This window comes from Doryrhamphus excisus, chromosome 15 (assembly GCF_030265055.1).
Source record: "Doryrhamphus excisus isolate RoL2022-K1 chromosome 15, RoL_Dexc_1.0, whole genome shotgun sequence".
NCBI classification, from domain to species: Eukaryota; Metazoa; Chordata; class Actinopteri; order Syngnathiformes; family Syngnathidae; genus Doryrhamphus; species Doryrhamphus excisus.
This window is the reverse complement of record NC_080480.1, coordinates 2,466,312-2,490,906: the sequence shown is the minus strand read 5'-3', so window position 1 is coordinate 2,490,906 and position 24,595 is coordinate 2,466,312. Positions and strand designations below refer to the sequence as shown.

Below are 24,595 nucleotides of genomic sequence, written 5' to 3'. Positions count from 1 at the left end.
GGGTCATTCATACATCAATTTTACATTTGAGCTACTCAAACTACATTTGCTGCATTTCGACATTGGCGGTGCCTTTCCAAATTATTTCTTATTTTTTTGTTGTTGCTTCAGTCGTAAAGCTTTCCGCCATGTCATCTGACTTTGCCATCGTCTAGTTAATACCTTGATAAAAGACATCAACTCTCCTTTGATGCATGTCAGCGGATCAATTTTTGTACATAAAATATTAAAACTATCTGTTGCCACAAATAGAGTAGCTTCAAAAACGTCACATTTGTTTGTATTTGCACTGTTTTAAAAAGCCAACGATTTAACCCGGATAAAGCCCCACTCCGTGAACGCCTCCCACGTGGAAGTGAGTGTGCAGATATACAAGCGACACGATAGGCTAACGCAGCACGACCGGGGGCCATTGACAGCTCCAATCCACATGCCATACAAATCTAGCGTAACTAGCGGCGTGGCACGTCAGTGTCTCAGACTTTCACAATTACGTAAGCACTACAGAGGCAGCCGCTGGACCCATTGGGTAATTTTTGCTTTTTTTTTTTACTCGACCATGGATTTAACAAACTCTAAAGAAACGGAGAAGCACTGTGTTTTATGCTGCCAAGAAGTGGATATCTTCGCTTTCGGAAAATGCGACCACCCGGTGTGTTACCGTTGCTCCACGAAAATGAGGGTGCTCTGCGAGCAGAAGTACTGCGCCGTCTGCCGGGAGGAGCTCGACAAGGTGCGGCTGCTGAAACTACTGTGGCTCCAGGACCCAACCAGTTTAATGCCAGCTAGGCCGTAACGTCCTGGGTGCCAGTAGAAGAAACCCCTTTTCTCATTAATAGTAACTTAATTCTAATTGGAATGAATTATGAACCATTGTCGTTGTGAGTGAATAAAAATGTCAAAATAAATAAATAGTTAACAGGTCATAGATGTTATCAAGCGTGCTAACTATAACTAGCCACTTTAGTGGTGGAGGTAACAACCAGTCAAAAGTAGCTACATTCTTATCTCATGGGGCGACTTAACTGTTTGCTTAATTATTTTTTTATGACCAAGAAGTGGTGCTCATATTAGCTGTCACTTTTTCAGCAAATATACTTTAGCGTGTGTGTGTACCGGGTGTTAATGGATAACTGGTGTCTGCCTGTTTTAGCGTGTTGTGTAGTTACCCTCCCCTCCATTCAGTCTTTTCAGTGGACTTTAAGCCGGTCTGGTCTGTCAACCAGGCTGGATAATAACGTCACCCCCAAAACCTTCACTATAAGGCTGGCTTTATAGTCAAAAACAGTTTGAGACAAAATTGGGAATATATATTACTTTGACTGGAACACCAGGACAATATCAGTGTGAATCTGCATTGCAAGTACTCTACATCTGTTGTTGTTGTTGTTGTTGTTGTTGTTCTCAGGTGGTTTTTGTGAAGACCGCAGGGGCCTTTTCCTCTCTGCCCCACCAGCACTTCCCCTGTGAGAAGAAACATGACATTTATTTTGCAGATGAGAAGATCCATGCTCAGTACAGGTCAGTTGTACTTTTGTTATGGTAACAATGCTGCCCCAAAACAAACGCTTTAAACACAGACATGATCCTAAACATACAGAAATCTAAATCTGCAAATTAAAAGTGCTGCAATCACGGACATTTTGCAAGGTCATAAACGACTACAAATGGCAAAAAATTCTGCAACCTAACGAAACAAATTGGAGGTTAGCCCGCCTTATGAAGGGAGCCAGACCTACAGTACGTTATGCTAACATGAGTATTTGTTTAACAGCGAAAAATTAGCCCTTTCATTCCACCTCTTCAAAAGGTAGCCTACTTTCTTTTGGGCATCCGGCTCATGTCTTTTTAAAAACGGACGCCCCTGAGGTTTGACTCCCGCTGGTATCCTGGCTGACTTCCATTTTGTTCCGTGAACATGCAGCATTGGGGATCACAATAGATGAAAATATGAGCCGGAAACCTCATATTACAAATACACAACATAAGGTGGCCAGAAATATTTCAGTATTGAACAAAGCAAAATTTTGTTCTCAATCAGAAATCACTCCACACTCTTTATTGCTCTCTGGTTCTACCATATCTTATGGTGGACAAATAAATAATAATTAATAAAATTCATAAAATAATTAATAATAATATTATAATATATATATATATATAATATAATAATAATTAATAAAAGTAAAAAAATAAATAAATAAAAATAAAATAAATTAAAATTATATTATGAAAGCAGGAAGTGAACAAATGTAACAGTTACTGATTGTAAAAGCACCAGATGGAGGGGTAGGATTTAATAAGCTTTGCTTCTTCCTACTCCTTTTGGACATGTGGAACTGGGAACTGATTATGGGATGCATTCAATTGTAATCTGATGCATGTTCAAATGAAATTTTACCCTTACCATTTAATCTCATGCAGTTCATGTATATATGTAATATTCCCAAGACGTCATTCCTTATCAGATGCCATGTGACGAATACGGGATTTGTTCACCTCTTTGTGGTTGTGTGCTTCATCAGGCACCTGCTGTTGCCCCAGTGTCCCTGCTGCACAGAGGCCAAGATCTTCTCCAAGTTTGTGGAGCTGGAGCAGCACATGAGGAAGCAGCATGAACTCTTCTGCTGCAAGCTCTGCACCAAGCATCTAAAGGTATTGTTCTGCTTGAAGGCATTGGGTTTGACTAAAAGCATCTTAAAGATGCGCAGCGGGGATACATTGTGGTTGTTTGTACAGATTGATTTCCACGTACTTGAACCGCATGTGCATTAGCTAGCCCGGTGTGAAAGCGCAATAAGCTCGCAGTGATGACTGAAATTCAACCCTAGATCTTCTCCCACGAGCGGAAGTGGTACAACCGCAAGGAACTGGCACGCCATCGAGCGCACGGGGACCCGGACGACACCAGCCACCGAGGACACCCGCTCTGCAAGTTCTGCGACGACCGTTACCTGGACAACGACGAGCTTCTCAAACACTTGAGAAAGGACCACTACTTCTGCCACTTCTGTGACGCCGACGGCTCCCAGGAATATTACAGGTAACGGCGGCGACCAGCCGGCCTTGAACTTTGCATCTTTGTTGCCGGTTGCGTTCCGTCACAAAGTTTTCAAACACATTGTTTTTCCCGCAGCGACTACCAGTACTTGAGCGAGCACTTCCGGGAAAGCCACTACCTGTGCGAGGAAGGCCTCTGCGCCACCGAGCAGTTCACGCACGCTTTCCGCACCGAGATTGACTACAAGGCGCACAAGGCCGCGGCGCACAGCAAGAGCCGAGCCGAGGCCCGACAAAACCGCCACATCGACCTGCAGTTCACCTTGGCTCCTCGACAACAGCAGAGGAGAAACGAAGGTCGGCGGCCCTCCTCAGACTCGCATCATGCAACAGATGCTTCTTGTAGTTTCGGAGGCACAAGTCAAAGTCATGGATGTCTTCATCTGCGTTTATCTCCCAGGTCTGGTCACCGGTGACGACTATGAGGAGATGCGTCACAATCGAGGAGGGAGAGGAAGACCCCAAGCCGGACAGAAGAGCTGGCGGTACTCTCGGTGAGTTGTCGGGCTCATTCACGATGGGCGTGACTAGCTTGTTTCCGATGGCGAGACTTCCGGGGGTGGGGGGGGGGGGTGGGGGGGATTGTCATAAAACACACAAAAATAATCACAATACAAGGATGAAGAGTCTTGAACCAGTCATGATGTGCTATATATATCACTATATTGATACTTACTATGGTACCCATTATGTCATTGGATGCTCATATCACCTTGTATTTTGGTACGTGACCAAAAAAAATAAAAATAAATAAAAATAATAATAAAATACTAAAAATTAATAAAATGAAGTCTAAAAAAAATCAAATTAAATAAAATTAAAATAAATTAAAATTAAATTAGGAAAGCAGGAAGTGAACAAAATTTGATGATTTGCATCACTTTTGCAGAACGAACACATTCACGGAACATATTATGTATGGACTGTGATCATAACAGACTGTAAACCGATTATGATCGATTATGTCATTGTATGGTCATATCACCTCGTACTTTGGTACGTGACAAAAATAAAATAAAAAATATATAATAAAAAAAATTAAACTTTTGGAATGGATTGAGTAAGGAAATCAAACAATGCACAACGATGAGCCGATTCAAGAAACAATACAAGCAGTTGATGTTTGCTAAATACAAGGATGAAGAGTCTTGAACCAGTCATGATGTGCTATATATATCACTATATTGATACTTACTATGGTACCCATTATGTCATTAGATGCTCATATCACCTTGTATTTTGGTACGTGACAAAAAAAAATAATAAAAAAATACAAAAAATTAATAAAATGAAGTCTAAAAAAATAAAATGAAATTAAAATAAATTAAAATTAAATTAGGAAAGCAGGAAGTGAACAAAATGTGATGATTTGCAGCACTTTTGCAGAACAAACACATGCACGGAACATATTATGTATGGACTGTGATCATAACGGACTGTAAACCGATTATGATCGATTATGTCATTGTATGGTCATATCACCTCGTACTTCGGTACGAGACAAAAAATTAAAACATTGTAAAAATTTAAATAAATAAATAAATAAAACCTTAAACTATATTACGGAAAGCAGGAAGTGAACAAATGTAACAGTTACTGATTGTAAAAGTACCAGATGGAGGGGTAGGATTTAATAAGCTTTGCTTCTTCCTACTCCTTTTGGACATGTGGAACTGGGAACTGATTATGGGATGCATTCAATTGTAATCTGATGCATTGTTCAAATGAAATTAAACCATTACTTTTTTTTTTTATTTTTTTTTTACATGAAAACATTTATGTTTTTGAACGCTTTCTGATGAAATACAATGACATTTTCTAATGGACCTAAAGGTGTCATATGTGTATGCCTGACTCCAAAGCAGCACGTTCTTCTCCAGACATGAACCTCAACCCACTACCCCTTACAGCAAACCCATGTGTTGAATCCACACAAACATTTTAAGTAATGACCCGATCGGATTTAAGCCTCACTTTGTGTATCTTCTATTGCGTTACCGTCGAGCCGCATGTCCAGATTAGGATGTTTGTTTACCCACCTGTGCAGGGAGGAAGAGGACAGGGAGGTGGCTGCTGCAATGAGGGCGTCTATGGCCATGCGTCGACAAGAAGACAGAGCGGCTGCACTGGAGAGGAGCGCTCCCAAACCCCACAGGGAAGAGAGAACGGAATCGGACGAGGCCAGAACCGGACCCATTAAACCGACAGCAAAACCTCCAGGTAGAAAAATGTAACAGTAGAACTTCCAGGACTTCATTGTCTTGAAAATACTTGCTTTAGTACTTGAATTATCGATGAATTTGACATCTTTTATATGAGACTTTTATTTGTTTTTATTTTGCAGTGAAGACCATGAAGAGCTCAAATCCAAGAGATGAAGACGACTTTCCAGCTTTGGGCGCCACAGCTCCAGCCGCCATGTAACATAACGCCACACAGCACACGGACTTTAAACCTTTTTAATCAATCTCGGGTTTACAGTTCTTCTTTTACGTCACATGACCAGGGTAAAGTCGGCTCCACCGGCGGTTCCAGTTCCAGCTCCACGGACTCTGAAGGAGGACGACTTCCCCAGCCTCTCGGTAGTTAACGTCCCAGCCCCCATGACGCCGTCTTACCCCGCCCAACCCAGGAAGAAGTCGTCTTTTCAAGAGGAGGATTTCCCCGCCCTCGTGTCCAAAGTCCGCCCCCTCAAATCCGCAGCCGGGTCTAACTCGGCCTGGTCCACTCACGCCGCTCCGGCTCGGCAATCTGCTCAGCCACCTCCTTCGACTCGACCCCCGCCTCAACTCTCCTCCGCACCGTCCGGCCCCCAGCCCCTCACCTCCTCAAGCTCTTCGTCTTCAAGGAGAAAGAAGAAAGTAGGAGAGAACGGCAAGGCCGCATCGGCGCGCTCGCCTCCTTCCTCCGATGACGACGACGACGGCGGCGCGGGAATGACGCGGCAGGAGTTCCGCTCCGTGCCCACCATGTTGGACATCTCATCTCTGCTCACATTCAAAGGATGCGATGGCAAAGCCCCGCCCGTCACCTCGCCGCCACCCCCGGCGCCCAACGCCGATCTGCCCGCCTCTAAAGCCAGCAAAAAGAAAAAACAAAAGAACACATCTGCTGCATCTAACGCCTCGCCGTCGGGGACTCAAGCGCCTGCAAGGACACCGTCGGCGCAAACCGCCGTTCAAAAGGAGAACGTTCCTGAGAAAACCAGGAGCAAACCTTCCAACGCGGTTGCGGTTGGCCACAGCCGATTGGTTAACGGCTTTCATGAAACATCACCACCGGTCGTTAGCAAAGAGACGGTCGCCACATCGCCTCATCCCAAGGAAGATGCTCCGGTTGAACAAGACGAGGACTTCCCCGCCCTCATGACTAAGAAACCACCTCCAGGTACTGTATTGTTTGATTCCATTGGCCTACCTTGCATCTTCCAACTAGCATTAGCAACAATGGACTCTATGAGACCACTGAACTGATGGTTTGGTTCATACTCATTTGGTCCGAAACAACGTAACCGTAAATGACTTGCGTCGTCGTCGTCGTACCGCCACGCCGCCATCCAAGCAGAGCTTCTACGCTTGATCAAACATACTTAAGATTTGTCAGATCAAAACCCGAACCTGGGGAGAGCGAGCCTTCTCCATCGCTGCCCCCGCCCTCTGGAACTCTTTCAAAAAAAACAACTCAAAACCATCTTTTTAAATCCGTTTTTAATGTCTTAACTTTTTATACCCGACTGCCGCGCCCCCGCCCCGCCTTTAGCCTTATTTTTAGCTCTGAATGAATGTATGGATATTGTATTTTAATGCATCGTTTTTTACTCAACTCAATTTTTTATTTCTTTTTTCTTCACTGTAAAGCGTCTTTGAGTACGCTGAAAAGCGCTATACAAATAAAATGTATTATTATTATTATTATTATTATTGATTTAAAAACGTGATATTAGCGTCCACCTCACAACTTCCTGAATCGGCACTCTAAGCATCATGGGAAGTGTAATTAATAGGTTATTATCTGGGACCTATGGTCGTCAACTAAGAAAATAATAGTTGGATTATACTTAATAGTTGGATAATACTTGGATTCTGTAGTTATACGCCACCATAAGTAGCAAACACAAAGTATTATGATCAATACTGCGTTTATGTACACGACATGTTAGCTCATTATCGTTTTGCCACGCAGGGTTCAAGACTTCCTTCCCAACCAAGTCCTCAACTCCTCCTCCGTCCTCCACAATGCCGCCACCTCCACCTGGCCTGGGGCTCCTTGCCACAAAACCCCCGCCCGGCTTCACCGGGATCCCCCTCAACAGCAACGTGGTGGAGACCCCTCCCCTGGCGGTCAACCTGTAAGCCCGCCGCCACTTCCGAGACATCCGAGATCACGGATGCGCTCTAAACCGCTTTGGGTTCTGGTTCCTCCCTCCCTCACAGAGCCCCCAAAGCTCCAGACAGTGGTTACCTGGTGCCGGAGGACTTCCATCAGAGGAACCTGGAGCTGATCCAGTCCATCAAGAAGTACCTCCACGACGACGAGTCCAAGTTCAATCGGTTCAAAAGCTACTCCGCCCAATTCAGACAGGTACTTCCAACCAGACACAACCAGAGAAATACTCAGCTCAATAGCAACTTTTACTTTTTCTTTGGCTTTTTTTTTGTGAGCCTTCAAATGCCGCCACAGAAGGTTAAAGGTGATGGTAGAGTACAGGATAAACGTGACGACGACAGAAAGGGAAATAAAATTCATAGCTAAATGGGAACGTGGGAAAGGCGCTGATATGGGTGACGGCAAAAAAAAAAAAAAAAACGCTAGTGGAAGCGACACGGCAAAGTGATCGGAAACCACTCCTGCTTCAACGGTAATCCCGCCTCTCCATTTCCCATTTCTCCGTATTTGTTTACTCGTCATCGAATTGAATGGTGAGTACATGTTTCATTTTTTTCTATGTTACCAATAATAGCAACTAACTTCTTAGACAGTTAATGTTATGTTGTATATTTATATATATTTTTTATATATATATATTTTAAAATATATTATTATTATTTATATATTATATTATTATACGAATAATAGCCACTAACTTCTTAGAGAGTTAATGTTATATCATATATTTATATATTTTTTAATATTTTTTTAATATATTATTTGTATTTATATATTATTATTATTATTATATTATATATTTTATATATATTACATTATATATTTTATATTTATATATCCTCTGTGCCATCACACTTTTATTCGGACTAGTGATTAAATTTTTTTTTAACATTTGTGTGTATGTTAAAAGTAAATAAATGTGTTCTGAAAGCTCCGGCTCTGGAACTGCAAAGGTTCCTCCGTTATGCCGCATACGTTTAGCACGTATTTATTTATTCATCACGCATCCCCTGACACCATTGGCGTGCTTCCAGGGGGTCTTGTCAGCAGCCCACTACCACCGCAGCTGCAAGGACCTGCTCGGCGACGACTTCAACCGCATCTTCAACGAGCTCCTGGTGCTGCTGCCGGACACCACCAAGCAGCAGGAGCTCCTCACGGCTCACGGGGACTGCAAGGCTCAGGAGAAACAGTCGGGGGCGGGAGGAGGAAAAAGGAACAAGAACAAAAAGAACGCCTGGCAGACCCCCGCCAGCACGCAGGCTAACGCCAACGCCGCCGTTGACCTGGACTGTCAGGTCTGCCCCACGTGCAGACAGGTGCTGGCCCCCAAGGACTTCAACTCTCACAAAACGCTGCACATGACGGAGAACGAGGAGTTCCCGTCCTTGCAGTCCATCAGCCGAATTATCAGCTAGCCACCGACTCCGTCTAGCGCTCTGTTGTCGGATCTCATCAGCAGCTCCCGGCGTGGAGGACGGCTGTCGCTTTCTTGTGGACCCCCCCGACCCACCCACGCCACAAGACGGCGAAGGCGGGGGGCTTAGTGGAAAAGTCTTTCCTGACGAGCTGAGATGAGGGCATCCCGATGCAACTTGATTTATTTATAAAGATCACAACCTACTTGAACAATCCATTGCTCTTGAAGTTTTTTTTTTCATTTTGGTAACATTTGAAAGTTGACGGTTTGAGTCCCGTGATGAGCTGCAGGGTGCAAAATTTTTGGAACAACTTGAATGAATTTTCAGTTCAAATTGAAATGATTTTACACTGTGGAAGTGTAGCTGTTGAGCTGCATGCAAAACAGATATACTTATTAATTTTCAATTTAATTTTTTTTGTTGTTGTTTCAAAATACTTCACCACAATATCGATGAAGTCACACAATACTGTATTTCTCATTTAAACAGGAACAAAATACAATTAATCATGAAATGGTTTCTGATTTGTTGATTCTTTGTTTCAATTTAATACACAAAGCACATTTGTATTTCAGCCTACCAGGTTTAAATGCATGTACATATGTGTACTTACAGCAAATAAACACTTGAGCAGCACTCATACGCGCGCTCTCCTTTTCTGGCTATTGTTTGAGCGCCTTTGTGCTGGTGGGCGTGTTGATGTGTTTCATCTTCTCTCAGGACCTTCGGCTAGTTTTGTCTGTACATACAGCTGCTGCTTTGACTTTCTCTCTGGCTCCAATAAAAGCCTTTCTGTCAGCCTTTTGTGTGTGTTGCGATTAAGGGAATGGGATGCACAGTTATTGGTAAAACTTTTAAATCGTGAAATTTAAATATATTTTCATTTTTAAAAAAATCTATAAATGGATTACAGCATTCAATTTGAATTTGGATCAATAGTGTATGTAAACACACATGCTGAAATAAAAACTGCAAGAATTTGTGACTTTTTGACTTGATACCAATTAGCGGTTAACTTCTTGCACTTGTTCGCCTTACTCGGATGTGTGATTTGTCTTCCGAGTTAACTTTTTTGTGTTTTGCTCTGACGATTGCTCAACTTCTTTGTACACTTTGTCGAACAGGAGTATGGAAATGCTACTTAAAACATGCAACTTCTTTAGAAAATTCTTGTTTTGAGGTAGTCATTTATATTAGATCCAGTTTGGCTTTTTACTGACAGCCGTTATACCGATATTGTCCAATACTGATAATGCTCTTCCTCAAACTAATGTGGAATGAACACATGCTGCTTTTACTGTGATACCAAGACCTTTATTTTGTTAATATGCCGTCTGACAAACGCGTAGTGTTTTTATTGTGAAGGCCGGAAGAATGCTGTTTTGTCTTTAATGGCTACATGTTGTTTGACAGTGAAACGAAGCGAGTAAGCAGCGTCTAAACTACCGATTTAACTCGTGTACAGACTCAACATTTTTGTCTGTTTAATGATACTCAAATCCATTGGCCAGGTATAACAAGCGTCCAATGTGTAGTTCGTTACCGAGAAAGAAGGAAGTCCTGGCCAACTAGCTAAACACGGTATGCGTATGGAGTGACAGCACGGACGACCAATCACACGCTAACCAAAGATAACCTAAGCCAATCAAAGAGCTTGTGGAAGGGTAAAGGGAACCAAGGTTCATCTTGTGTGGTTTTTCGCTTGGTTCCACTACTTAAAATGTCTACTGTTTTATTTACGTGTGTCTCACATCCAAAATTAACACTTTGACGTATTATCCCACTGTTGTTTTTCTTCCCTTGTTCAGCAATCTCCTAAATTTAGTATAGAGGCTGAACAGGCACAAAGAGAGCGTAGCCACACGGGCAGTAGTGCAGACAAGCGAGTCCACGTGCCAAACCACAGAACTACAGCACACAACTCCCACAATGCAGTTCTCTCTTAAAGGGCCAGGTTCGGTCTGTAGCGAGAAAAATAAAAAGCACTCAAAAATACATGTCATGTTTTTTTATTTATTGGGAGCGATGTTCAGACTGCAGTCCAGAGACATTCAGGAAATAGACAGTGACACACTTGTCTATACACATCGTTTTTTTTCGTTTTATTTCTTTTACACAGAAGAAGTCTAAAACACCTTAAAAACAAGGACAAATGATAATTTTCATTTTCAGAAAAAGGCAGCACGCTAAAAATCAAATCCACTTGCTTGTTAGTTTATTATGGGCTTTTTGTTTTTATCATTAATTTGTCTGGGAGGGGAAAAAAATGGTAACATCCATGCAAAGAATTATACTGGAACCCTCACAATGACTACATATCATCACTTTTATTATCTCAGTCCAACAAAACTACAGTCACAGAAGACTTTTATTTGAGCGACCCCCTTTATGAGTGATATTACTGTATAAAGAGTGCATTCTGTTAATTGTTATATATTTTTTTAAAGCAGTACAGGACAATCCAGACCCCTCCGGACATCATCACACACATGATCCATTTACTTGAATGAACATACTGATTTGTACAATCAACCAACACTAGCGCAGTGCACAAAACACACAGAATGTTTTTTATTTTTATTTTAAATCTATCACAATGACTGACTGAAGAGAGAGAGAGAGAAAGAGAGCGAAGCACCGAGAACAACAACAACAACACAACCTGACCCCGGAATCAATCACACTCAGGCACACTTTCCTCCATTAGCTCTTCAATTGAGTTCCTCCTTCTAGAACAGGGGTCAGCAACCCGCGGCTCCAGAGCCGCATGTGGCTCTCCAGCCTCTTTGTTGCGGCTCCCTTTGCAATGCTTGAATATTTTTTAGCACCCGTGTGGTGAAAATGCACGTCTTTGTTATGAGTTTACAAAAATCCAACTTTGTGTGAGACCATGAATGCATCCTGACTGAGTTCTGACTGGTGACTGAATGAGCAGACAGGATGCTATCCAGTTCTCTCTGACAGGTTAACATGAAGGGAAATGAGTAATACTTTGAGTTATTTGAGTTATTAATTATTATTAATGAGTTATTTGACGATTCTAAAAAATAAATTAGAGCTCATTTAAAAACAAAAGTTTATCTCCAGTACTAGCAAGAGTACTCCAACTCGTCTTTTTTTTCCCCTCCAATGTTGTTTTAAACATACAACGTTTTGCGGCTCCAGGCTATTTTTCTTTAGTGGGCAAGTGGGTGAAATGGCTCTTTTCATAGTAAAGGTTGCCGACCCCTGTTCTAGAATGACGAGTACGTCAACTAAACGGATGGAAATCAATTAAAAAAAACATGCATCGGTATTGAGTTGGCAGTTATATTTGCTTTGACATGAACAGCAACCATGTATGTATCAATAACAGGAAATAATAAGAGTGTTTTCACCGGAAGGCCTATTTTTATTTTTGTGGTATGGAGCAGGTGTTTTTATCAGCGTTATTTAATGTCATTATTAGTAAAACTACTAAGTTTGCTGCATTAATGGCTTTTTAATCACGACTGTCTTACAATAACATGCATTTTTATCATCGTCACACTGCGTGTGTACCAGCTTTATACGACAGAGGGCGCTGTTGCGACGGGTTCAACGTGAGGAATTACAGGCAAATCGACTCAGGGAAATTAAACGTATATATTTGGTTCTATACTTGATTCTTTAAAGTGAAAATGATCAAATATCAATGATAAAAAAAAAAACTTATTAAAATAAGTTTAATGCACCAAGAAAATATTATTAAACACATTCAAACACACACATACACACATTTACTTGTTGCACTGACTTGTGCAAAAACATCACACACACAGGCTACACATCAACACGGCTGTCATGGCGATTATCTCCATACACCTACGCGCCGGCCTTGTCGCCATGGCAACAGCAGAGCATCTTACATTGAGCCACCGAAACAGTATCAGTTCGGCATTTTCACCTCACCTCACCTCACCTCACCTCACCTCATCTCACACTCCACATCATCAAGCCAACAGCAGTGATGCGTTCAAAGACAGAAGAAAAAATATTTAAGAACACAGGGCAGTTTGGCAGCTTCCAAAAAGTCAACTAAACACATCCGACGCCGTCTCAGATCACACACACAACGTACATTCCCTGGTACAGAAATGTAACCCCAGACACGACATTTGGGTTCAATTTAGCGTTTGATTGACGGCTACATCCACCAACCAGAATCACAAATAGTTCTTACGTTACGTTAAAGCTTGGATTGGAATTGGAATGGGATTGACAAGTCAAAATATGCCTGAGATTTGTTAGTAGTACAATTCAAAGCTGAATAAGTGTGTGTCATTTGAGGCGGGTGGGGGGAAGAAAGGGGGGGGGGGCTACTATGGGGTGGATATAGGAAGTGAAAGCACCACAATTTTGAACTCGTTACTAATAATATCGCAAAATATAACCTGGAAAATTCAGTTGGGGGAGAAAATATAAATAATTTATATTATATATTTATATATCACTTTTATTACTACCACTAATAAATAATAAAAAAATAAAATTATAAAAATAAACAGATAAATGACAGCATTAATAAAAGTAATAATAATGAATACTAATAACTACCTTTTTATTATTAATAATAATAATGTGGCATATAACCTGTACATTCACCAAATTTTAGGGGAAAAATATAATTCAAATAACATTTTTTGTACTACATTTGTTGGGGAGAAACATTTTAAATAAATATTTCATATATTTCCCTTAAACACGTGTTCATCAGTATTATTATTATTCCCAAAAAAATCAAATAACCATCATAATAATTATAAATACTAACAATAACTAGTAATTGATGACTCGTAGCAATAAAGAATATTTTTATCATTTTTAAATAATAATGTGGCCTATAACTTAGAGAAGCGACAAATGTTATGGGAAAAATACAATGATGAAAATGTAAAATAAATATTTCATATATTTCCCTTAAACACGTGTTGATAGTACAATCATCAGTATTATTATTGTTCGCAAAAAAAATCAAATAACCATCATAATAGTTATTAATACTAAAAATAACTAGTAATTGATGACTAGTGGCAATAATGAATATTTTCATCATTTTTAAATAATAATGTGGCCCATAACTTAGACAAGCGACAAATGTTAAAGGAAAAATACAATGTAAAATAAATATTTCATATATTTCCCTTAAACACGTGTTGATAGATCATCATTAGTATTATTATTAATAATAGTAAATATCAAAAAATTAAAAAAAATAAATTAAAAATTAAATAAGCAATAATACTAAAAAGAGCTAACAATTATTATTAATAATAACACACATTATTGTCATTATTATTATTATTACATGATAATAATAATAATGTGGCATATATAACCTCGGGGAAAATATAATATGCATTTTTTTTTACTTTTTCCCAAAGAATATTGATATCTAACCTGTACAAGTGGAAGAAAGTTTGGAAGAAAATATACAAATATATATGTACTATATATATTTTTTTTACTTTTTTTCCAACCTGCTATTTCCAATAGTTGCTTTCACTTTCTACATCCACAGGAAGTCTACATACACCACAGTACAGTACAGTAGTACACATCAACCTGCATGAGAATGGAAGATATTGCACTTGGTCACAAGAACATTGTGGTAATGAAGTATTTTTTTTTTTTTAAATGAAGTCACTGTCAGTACAGTATGGCACTTGAGTCGCTAAGTCTACACTTGGACAACATGCGGATTCAATACATGAGATCGCTGTTTGACTGCAGCAAAGGGGAGGAAAAGCAAATCGGGACTTGAACGCGGTGGTGCGTTTGTCATACTTAGTTAGTACTTATAGGAATACTGCAAAACGCTCTCATCTTCTGTGATTCTTCCTCTTGTTTGTTTTTGTTTAGTTTGATCCTAACCCGAGGAATGTCATCTGCGTGAAAGTACGTCTAGAAAAGTGCAGACAAAGCTGGAATGTTCACGTAAACAACAACAAGAGGAGGAAACAAAAGATAGCAGATTTTTGCAAACTGACCCCAGAGCAGTTTTATTCGTCTGGTCTAATAAATGGGAACCTGGTACGTCGGCGCCGTGTTGTTCTCTGTAAACGGCGGGTTCTGGTAGGTTTCTGTTAACTCGGTGGTGCCCCCTCCTGGTGAGTTGGAGGGTAAGGGTTGGGTGGGGGCGCCGCCGCCGCCGATGCCGCCACCGCCACCGCCACCGCCGCCGTCCATGTGCTCTGAGGTGAACAGGCTCATGTCGGTGCCCAGGAGGTACTTCTGAACCGCACGCACTGTGAGACCGGCCTGGAAGCAGAGTGGCAGGCGTGGATTTTAGACCCACGGATACGACATCTCACTCTCCCACTCGGCCATTTTCTTCTTCTGTTGTTTTGCTTATTTTACTCCTTTGTAGGATTTTCCATACTATACTTTAGTTTAGTTTAGTTATAGATTCAATATTTTTGTAGTTACAACCTTCTAAATAACATTTAACATTATTAGAGACCTCTAGACATGAAATAACACCCCTAAAGTCACCTTTACACTCAACATAGTAGCCAAAATAAGAGAAAATAAGCTGTTTAAGACATAATCAGTCAGGGATTCAGAGTTGAGTTTCAGCTGGAGTTATTATGGTGATTATTATGTCATAATAATAATAATAATAATAATCATAATCATAATAAAATTAATAATAAAATAAAAACTAATAATAATAAAATAAAAACTAATAATAAAAAAATTAAGTAAAGTAAAGTAAAACAAAAATGCGACCCTTGTGAGGATAAGCGGTAGAAAATGAATGAATGAAAATAAAATAAAATAAAATAAAATAAAATAAAATAAAATAAAATAAAATAAAATAAAATAAAATAAAATAAAATAAAATAAAATAAAATAAAATAAAATAAAATAAAATTTAAAAAAACTGCGACTCTTGTGAGGATAAGCGGTAGAAAATGAATGAATGAATGAAAATAAAATAAAATAAAATAAAATAAAATAAAATAAAATAAAATAAAATAAAATAAAATAAAATAAAATAAAATAAAATAAAATAAAAACTGCGACCCTCAAGAGGATAAGCGGTAGAAAATGAATGAATAATGAAGCCTGTGGAGCATCTTAGTAGTGACACCTAGTGGCCGGTGTAGACTACTGTACGCTAGCATGTTGGATTGTGCAGGCGTTCCTACCGGTGGATCGATTTCGAAAGGCCCATTTGCATTGTTTCCATGCAGTATGTAGTAGTACTAGTACTCATCAGTGCAGTCTCACGGTCTTACCCAGGTAATTATCGAGAAGAAGGAGAAGGCGATGGCAGCCCGAGCCGCGTCCGCCCCCTGGTTGAGCGGCAGCTCGTCGACCGTGGTTCGAGACCACTGGTTGGCCAGGAAGCAGAAACTTACAAAGTACAAGAAGGCCCAGAAACCTGGCGAAGAACATCAGATAAAAGAGCGTCAGGTGACCCCGAAGGTTTCAATTAACATCTGGCGGGTTTGACTAGCTCGGTTAAAAACAAACGCGTTTGCGGTGAGACTTCACCTGAGAAGCCGATCTCGAGCATGACGGCCTTCTTGCGGTCTTTGACGGAGCTGATGGAAGAGAATTTGTAGTCAAGCAGCAGGAAGAAGGAGCAGGCCAGCAGGCCCACCAGGCCCACAAACACACCGTAGTTGCACGCGTCCGCGTTTTTGTTGAAGACGCAGTAGAGACGCTCGCTGCCGATGTTCACGTAGCCCTCGTTGACGATGGAGGCGAACACCACCAGGGAGAAGACCTGCGAGGCGAGGAAATTATTTAAATATTATTTAATTATTTAATGGTTGTGGTGCCATTTTTAATATTTGACTCATAAAGGCGGGGGTGTGCAAACTGCGGCCCAAGTGTCTTAATCCGGCATCCTGGGGATTTCCAATTTTTTTTAAACCTTTAACATTGAAACTGTATCTGGCAACCTGACTTGCAGCGTTATTATGCTTTAGTCATCAAAATAAAAACATAAAAAGCCAACCGAACAACACAACACAACACATTTTAGCAGCGCTGCTTGTGAACGTCTCCCAGACCAAACACCCTCACCTAATTCCCTCCTTTTCTACGACTAACCCAAGAGTTTGATGCGTCAATTCCCTTCCAAAATGTTAATATTTTACTCATACAGGCGGGGGTGGGCAAACTGCGGCCCGAGTGTCTTAATTTCCAAATTCCTTTTTTTTAAACCTTTAACATTGAAACTGTATCTGGCAACCTGACTTGCAGCGTTATTATTCTTTAGTCATCAAAATAAAAACAAAAAAAGCCAACCGAACAACACAACACAACACAACACATTTTAGCAGCGCTGCTTGTGAACGTCTCCCAGACCAAACACCTAAACTGAAACTGTATCTGGCAACCTGACTTGCAGCGTTATTATGCTTTAGTCATCAAAATAAAAACAAAAAAAGCCAACCGAACAACACAACACAACACATTTTAGCAGCGCTGCTTGTGAACGTCTCCCAGACCAAACGCCCTCACCTAATTCCCTCCCTTTCTACGACTAACCCAAGAGTTTAATGCGTCAATTCCTTTCCAAAATGTCCCCGTTCCGAGTCAGTGAGCGTTACATGTGGTGCCATTTTTAATATTTTACTCATAAAGGCGGGGGTGTGCAAACTGCGGCCCAAGTGTCTTAATCCGGCATGCTGGGGATTTCCAAATTCCTTTTTTTTTTAAACCTTTAACATTGAAACTGTATCTGGCAACCTGACTTGCAGTGTTATTATGCTTTAGACATCAAAATAAAAACAAAAAAGCCAACCGAACAACACAACACAACACATTTTAGCAGCGCTGCTTGTGAACGTCTCCCAGACCAAACACCTAAACTGAAACTGTATCTGGCAACCTGACTTGCAGTGTTATTATGCTTTAGTCATCAAAATAAAAACAAAAAAAGCCAACCGAACAACACAACACAACACAACACATTTTAGCAGCGCTGCTTGTGAACGTCTCCCAGACCAAACACCTTCACCTAATTCCCTCCCTTTCTACGACTAACCCAAGAGTTTGATGCGTCAATTCCCTTCCAAAATGTCCCCGTCCCGAATCAGTGAGTGTTACATGTGGTGCCATTTTTAATATTTTACTCATACAGGTGGGGGTGGGCAAACTGCGGCCCGAGTGTCTTAATTTCCAAATTCCTTTTTTTTAAACCTTTAACATTGAAACTGTATCTGGCAACCTGACTTGCAGTGTTATTATGCTTTAGTCATCAAAATAAAAACAAAAAAAGCCAACCGAACAACACAACACAACACAACACATTTTAGCAGCGCTGCTTGTGAACGTCTCCCAGACCAAACACCTAAACTGAAACTGTATCTGGCAACCTGACTTGCAGTGTTATTATGCTTTAGTCATCAAAATAAAAACAAAAAAAGCCAACCGAACAACACAACACAACACATTTTAGCAGCGCTGCTTGTGAACGTCTCCCAGACCAAACACCTAAACTGAAACTGTATCTGGCAACCTGACTTGCAGTGTTATTATGCTTTAGTCATCAAAATAAAAACAAAAAAAGCCAACCGAACAACACAACACAACACAACACATTTTAGCAGTGCTGCTTGTGAACGTCTCCCAGACCAAACACCTTCACCTAATTCCCTCCTTTTCTACGACTAACCCAAGAGTTTGATGCGTCAATTCCCTTCTAAAATGTCCCCGTCCCGAGTCAGTGAGCGTTACATGTGGTGCCATTTTTAATATTTTACTCATAAAGGCGGGGTTGTGCAAACTGCGGCCCAAGTGTCTTAATCCGGCATGCTGGGGATTTCCAAATTCCTTTTTTTTTTAAACCTTTAACATTGAAACTGTATCTGGCAACCTGACTTGCAGTGTTATTATGCTTTAGTCGTCAAAATAAAAACAAAAAAAGCCAACCGAACAACACAACACAACACATTTTAGCAGCGCTGCTTGTGAACGTCTCCCAGACCAAACACCTAAACTGAAACTGTATCTGGCAACCTGACTTGCAGTGTTATTATGCTTTAGTCATCAAAATAAAAACAAAAAAAGCCAACCGAACAACACAACACAACACATTTTAGCAGCGCTGCTTGTGAACGTCTCCCAGACCAAACGCCCTCACCTAATTCCCTCCCTTTCTACGACTAACCCAAGAGTTTGATGCGTCAATTCCCTTCCAAAATGTCCCCGTCCCGAGTCAGTGAGTGTTGGCATGTGTTGCATGTGTTGCCATCGGCAACACTTTCATATAAAAATCATCTTTTTCCTCATGATAACCAACAACATTCCTCTGTAAATGTGTGCCTTTCTTCTTGTGCTCACGCACGGACACTGATCAGCTGAGTAACTCTGGATGGCAGAACAGGACCATGTGACACACACACACTCCAATGGGGGGGTGGCGGTCATGTGATGGCGGAGGTTCCACACAATGGGAGTATGTCGGATCCACGATCATGTGTGGTTTAATCAGATTAGATGCACAGGTGGTTCTGGAGCAAAGCATTGCACCTTTTAGAAAGTGAAATATTTTTAGCATCGACAAAAAAAGTAGAATTTTTTTTCCCATTTATGTAAATAACACAGGTGGCGCCCCCTGTTGGTTGTTCCCCAGTAGACAAGTATTACAAATATCCTACAAGTTTGACGGATGGTCAATAAGAGATGGGATTTTTGGCTCTTTGAGGGGAGATGGATCTTGGCGAGCCGTTCCTTTCAAAGAGTCGTTCAAAAAAGTGGCTCATTTGGCTCATTTTTTTAAATGTTTATTAAGTTTTAAGTCACCGTGCACCACGTGGCGTGATGCTATTTGCACATCTAATAAGCGGTGGGGGGACGGTTCCCAGCTGTGACTCGGTTCCCACCGTTCATGTTCATGAGTCGTTCAAAAGAACTAGTTCGTTCGTGAACGTCACAACACTATGGTCAATGACTTACTATTTGCAAATCTAATCTACGCTTCCCAGCTGCGACTCGGTTCCCACCGTTCATGTTAATGAGTCGTTCAAAAGAACTAGTTCGTTCGTGAACGTCACAACACTATGGTCAATGACGTACTATTTGCAAATCTAATCTACGCTTCCCAGCTGCGACTCGGTTCCCACCGTTCATCTTCATGAGTCGTTCAAAAGAACTAGTTCGTTCGTGAACGTCACAACACTATGGTCAATGACTTAGTATTTGCAAATCTAATCTACGCTTCCCAGCTGCGACTCGGTTCCCACCGTTCATGTTAATGAGTCGTTCAAAAGAACTAGTTAGTTCGTGAACGTCACAACACTATGGTCAATGACTTACTATTTGCAAATCTAATCTACGCTTCCCAGCTGCGACTCGGTTCCCACCGTTCATGTTAATGAGTCGTTCAAAAGAACTAGTTCGTTCGTGAACGTCACAACACTATGGTCAATGACTTAGTATTTGCAAATCTAATCTACGCTTCCCGGCTGCGACTCGGTTCCCACCGTTCATGTTAATGAGTCGTTCAAAAGAACTAGTTCGTTCGTGAACGTCACAACACTATGGTCAATGACTTACTATTTGCAAATCTAATCTACGCTTCCCGGCTGTGACTCGGTTCCCACCGTTCATGTTAATGAGTCGTTCAAAATAAGTAGTTCGTTCGTGAACGTCACAACACTATGGTCAATGACTTACTATTTGCAAATCTAATCTACGCTTCCCAGCTGCGACTCGGTTCCCACCGTTCATGTTAATGAGTCGTTCAAAAGAACTAGTTCGTTCGTGAACGTCACAACACTATGGTCAATGACTTACTATTTGCAAATCTAATCTACGCTTCCCGGCTGCGACTCGGTTCCCACCGTTCATGTTAATGAGTCGTTCAAAAGAACTAGTTCGTTCGTGAACGTCACAACACTATGGTCAATGACTTACTATTTGCAAATCTAATCTACGCTTCCCAGCTGCGACTCGGTTCCCACCGTTCATGTTAATGAGTTGTTCAAAAGAACTAGTTCGTTCGTGAACGTCACAACACTATGGTCAATGACTTAGTATTTGCAAATCTAATCTACGCTTCCCGGCTGCGACTCGGTTCCCACCGTTCATGTTAATGAGTCGTTCAAAAGAACTAGTTCGTTCGTGAACGTCACAACACTATGGTCAATGACTTAGTATTTGCAAATCTAATCTACGCTTCCCAGCTGCGACTCGGTTCCCACCGTTCATGTTAATGAGTCGTTCAAAACAAGTAGTTCGTTCGTGAACGTCACAACACTATGGTCAATGACTTACTATTTGCAAATCTAATCTACGCTTCCCAGCTGTGACTCGGTTCCCACCGTTCATGTTAATGAGTCGTTCAAAAGAACTAGTTCGTTCGTGAACGTCACAACACTATGGTCAATGACTTACTATTTGCAAATCTAATCTACGCTTCCCAGCTGCGACTCGGTTCCCACTGTTCATCTTCATGAGTCGTTCAAAAGAACTAGTTCGTTCGTGAACGTCACAACACTATGGTCAATGACTTAGTATTTGCAAATCTAATCTACGCTTCCCAGCTGCGACTCGGTTCCCACCGTTCATGTTAATGAGTCGTTCAAAAGAACTAGTTAGTTCGTGAACGTCACAACACTATGGTCAATGACTTACTATTTGCAAATCTAATCTACGCTTCCCAGCTGCGACTCGGTTCCCACCGTTCATGTTAATGAGTCGTTCAAAAGAACTAGTTCGTTCGTGAACATCACAACACTATGGTCAATGACTTACTATTTGCAAATCTAATCTACGCTTCCCGGCTGCGACTCGGTTCCCACCGTTCATGTTAATGAGTCGTTCAAAAGAAGTAGTTCGTTCGTGAACGTCACAACACTATGGTCAATGACTTACTATTTGCAAATCTAATCTACGCTTCCCAGCTGCGACTCGGTTCCCACCGTTCATGTTAATGAGTCGTTCAAAAGAACTAGTTCGTTCGTGAACGTCACAACACTATGGTCAATGACTTACTATTTGCAAATCTAATCTACGCTTCCCAGCTGCGACTCGGTTCCCACCGTTCATGTTAATGAGTCGTTCAAAAGAACTAGTTCGTTCGTGAACGTCACAACACTATGGTCAATGACTTACTATTTGCAAATCTAATCTACGCTTCCCAGCTGCGACTCGGTTCCCACCGTTCATGTTAATGAGTCGTTCAAAAGAACTAGTTCGTTCGTGAACATCACAACACTATGGTCAATGACTTACTATTTGCAAATCTAATCTACGCTTCCCGGCTGTGACTCGGTTCCCACCGTTCATGTTAATGAGTCGTTCAAAAGAAGTAGTTCGTTCGTGAACGTCACAACACTATGGTCAATGACTTACTATTTGCAAATCTAATCTACGCTTCCCGGCTGTGACTCGGTTCCCACCGTTCATGTTAATGAGTCGTTCAAAAGAACTAGTTCGTTCGTGAACGTCACAACACTATGGTCAATGACTTACTATTTGCAAATCTAATCTACGCTTCCCAGCTGCGACTCGGTTCCCACCGATCATGTTAATGAGTCGTTCAAAAGAACTAGTTCGTTCGTGAACGTCACAACACTATGGTCAATGACTTAGTATTTGCAAATCTAATCTACGCTTCCCAGCTGCGACTCGGTTCCCACCGTTCATGTTAATGAGTCGTTCAAAAGAACTAGTTTGTTCGTGAACATCACAACACTATGGTCAATGACTTACTATTTGCAAATCTAATCTACGCTTCCCGGCTGTGACTCGGTTCCCACCGTTCATGTTAATGAGTCGTTCAAAAGAAGTAGTTCGTTCGTGAACGTCACAACACTATGGTCAATGACTTACTGACCCCTTGCTTGATGGCAGCCATGTTTTCCAACCAATCTTTTGACCATTGTATTGAGCTGTGTGAGAAATTTCAAGTCAAATTACATGTGTTTAACAACAGCGCCATCATGTGGTCTATTTGTCAAAAATGAAACTGGCTACATTGTGGTCATCTACAGTCAATGGACGATTCATTCCATTATTTACTTAATAAAGCACGTCAATAATGGTGTTGTATGGGCTATACGTTGTCGTTATCTACATCTAAAATTGAGGATGGATGGATGGAACTGCATTGCCGTCATTTTCCAAATGATCTGTTTGTGTTTACATCCATTCTTGTCAATAAACCGGGCCCCTGATTCCGCTCCAGATAAGCAACATGAATGACCGCCAGTGTAAACACACCCGGAACCAAAATGGCATCTGTGATGTTTACACACATTTCAGTTACATCACTGACATTCCCACCATTGTTGGTGGTGGTGGTGATGTTAATGTGTGTGTGTGTGTGTGTGTATGGGGGGGGGCCTTCTTCGTGTCACCCTGAGGTGACGCTCCCCTTCAAACGTCACTGTCCGTGAGCCTGCGTGCGCGCGCACTCACGTTCACTGACCAATCACAGGTGGGATGACGAACGACGACTTCATTTCCAGAAGAACATTATGGCCATTAGAGATAAATACGTGCATCTATTATGACTTTAAAGGCTAGCACTAGCTGTTAGATAATAATATTGAAATAACAAGAGCGAGCTAGCAGCTTTGTTTTGTTTTTAAGCGGAACAAAGCACCCGTAATGTGTTTCCTAGGGAGGTGGTGTGTTGCGTTTGCGCCCCTAAAAACATCTGTAAAAACGAAAGCGTTCACACGGTTCGATAATAACCTGCGCTTTGCTTTCCATCTTCTGCATCAACACACCCCGGAACATAATATATTACTATTTCCACACAGGATTTATCATTTATGTATTTTTATTCGTGATATATTCTAGTAAGATTATGTGAGGATGCACATTAACACTAGCGTAAGGAAAAAACAACTCACCCACGACAGGACTCTCAGGATGGTCTGCGGTTGTTTGGCGAAGGTAATCGGGTCGATAGTGGACCCGCTGCGGCCCGCTCCGAACGATCCCACTCCGTCCATCTTCGCTGGTTCCGTGTGCGCTCCTCAAGGCTCCTCCACGGCGCACACACGCGCTGCCTGCCCAGCTCTGCTGCAGGGACTGGTTTTGCGTGCGCGTTCACGGCTCCTGCGCGGAGCACGAGCTCAGCGTGCGAGCCTAAGACTCCGGGCGCATTTAGATCAATACTACACGGGCATAGCACGTAAATACGTCATGGGTTCTACTTTTAGTATTACCAAGTCCGTAGATGTACACATACTAGATTCTATGACACCTAGCATATATAGCTCACGTCACGAGTGGAAAATGACATTGTTTCGAATTGACATACAGTATAATACAGAACGCATGCGCAACTGCAGAGTGCCAGGTGTCTTCGAAATGCTTTCATTTACAATAAATGCTAGCAGTCTTGAACGTATCGAGCACATTCATAGTGTGTAATGTTTATTAAAATGGTGCCCACACACAGATATTAGGTGTGATGACATTTTGACCACAAAAGTCCTTAAATACGACCAACAGTAACTTACAACAATAACTTCAAAAGTTCTGAATGGACGAACGTTAGCCCGTTAACATTGCTAGCATGCTAACACGTTTAGCCGTTTATATAGCTAGCCGCATATTTAAGCACCTAGCACTGTTATGCTAGGTGTTAATTTTCCTAGCATGCTAAAATTAACATCGTAGCATTTTCAGTCAGAACTAGGTGTTAACATTAGCAACCTAAATATGTAAATAAAATAAATGGAGAACTAATATTCTCCAGGTGCTTTTATTTACAGTAAATGCTAGCA

General features: G+C 41.2%; 2 protein-coding genes across 2 annotated transcripts; one reads left to right on the top strand and one right to left on the bottom strand.

Moving 5' to 3' along the window:
- Positions 1-283: 283 nt before the first annotated feature.
- znf598 (zinc finger protein 598) lies at positions 284-9,857 on the top strand. Its single transcript, XM_058050355.1, has 12 exons — positions 284-733; positions 1,409-1,521; positions 2,526-2,655; positions 2,832-3,043; positions 3,137-3,357; positions 3,461-3,554; positions 5,108-5,280; positions 5,405-5,480; positions 5,567-6,447; positions 7,243-7,408; positions 7,494-7,641; positions 8,481-9,857. Exons 1-12 carry the CDS (start codon positions 431-433, stop codon positions 8,862-8,864), a joined length of 2,901 nt encoding a protein of 966 aa, XP_057906338.1. The 5' UTR covers positions 284-430; the 3' UTR covers positions 8,865-9,857.
- Positions 9,858-10,867: 1,010 nt separating this feature from the next.
- syngr3a (synaptogyrin 3a) lies at positions 10,868-23,964 on the bottom strand. Its single transcript, XM_058050365.1, has 4 exons — positions 23,714-23,964; positions 16,389-16,623; positions 16,130-16,275; positions 10,868-15,146 (listed from the first exon to the last, which is right to left on the bottom strand). Exons 1-4 carry the CDS (start codon positions 23,813-23,815, stop codon positions 14,901-14,903), a joined length of 729 nt encoding a protein of 242 aa, XP_057906348.1. The 5' UTR covers positions 23,816-23,964; the 3' UTR covers positions 10,868-14,900.
- Between the last annotated feature and the right edge of the window lie 631 nt (positions 23,965-24,595).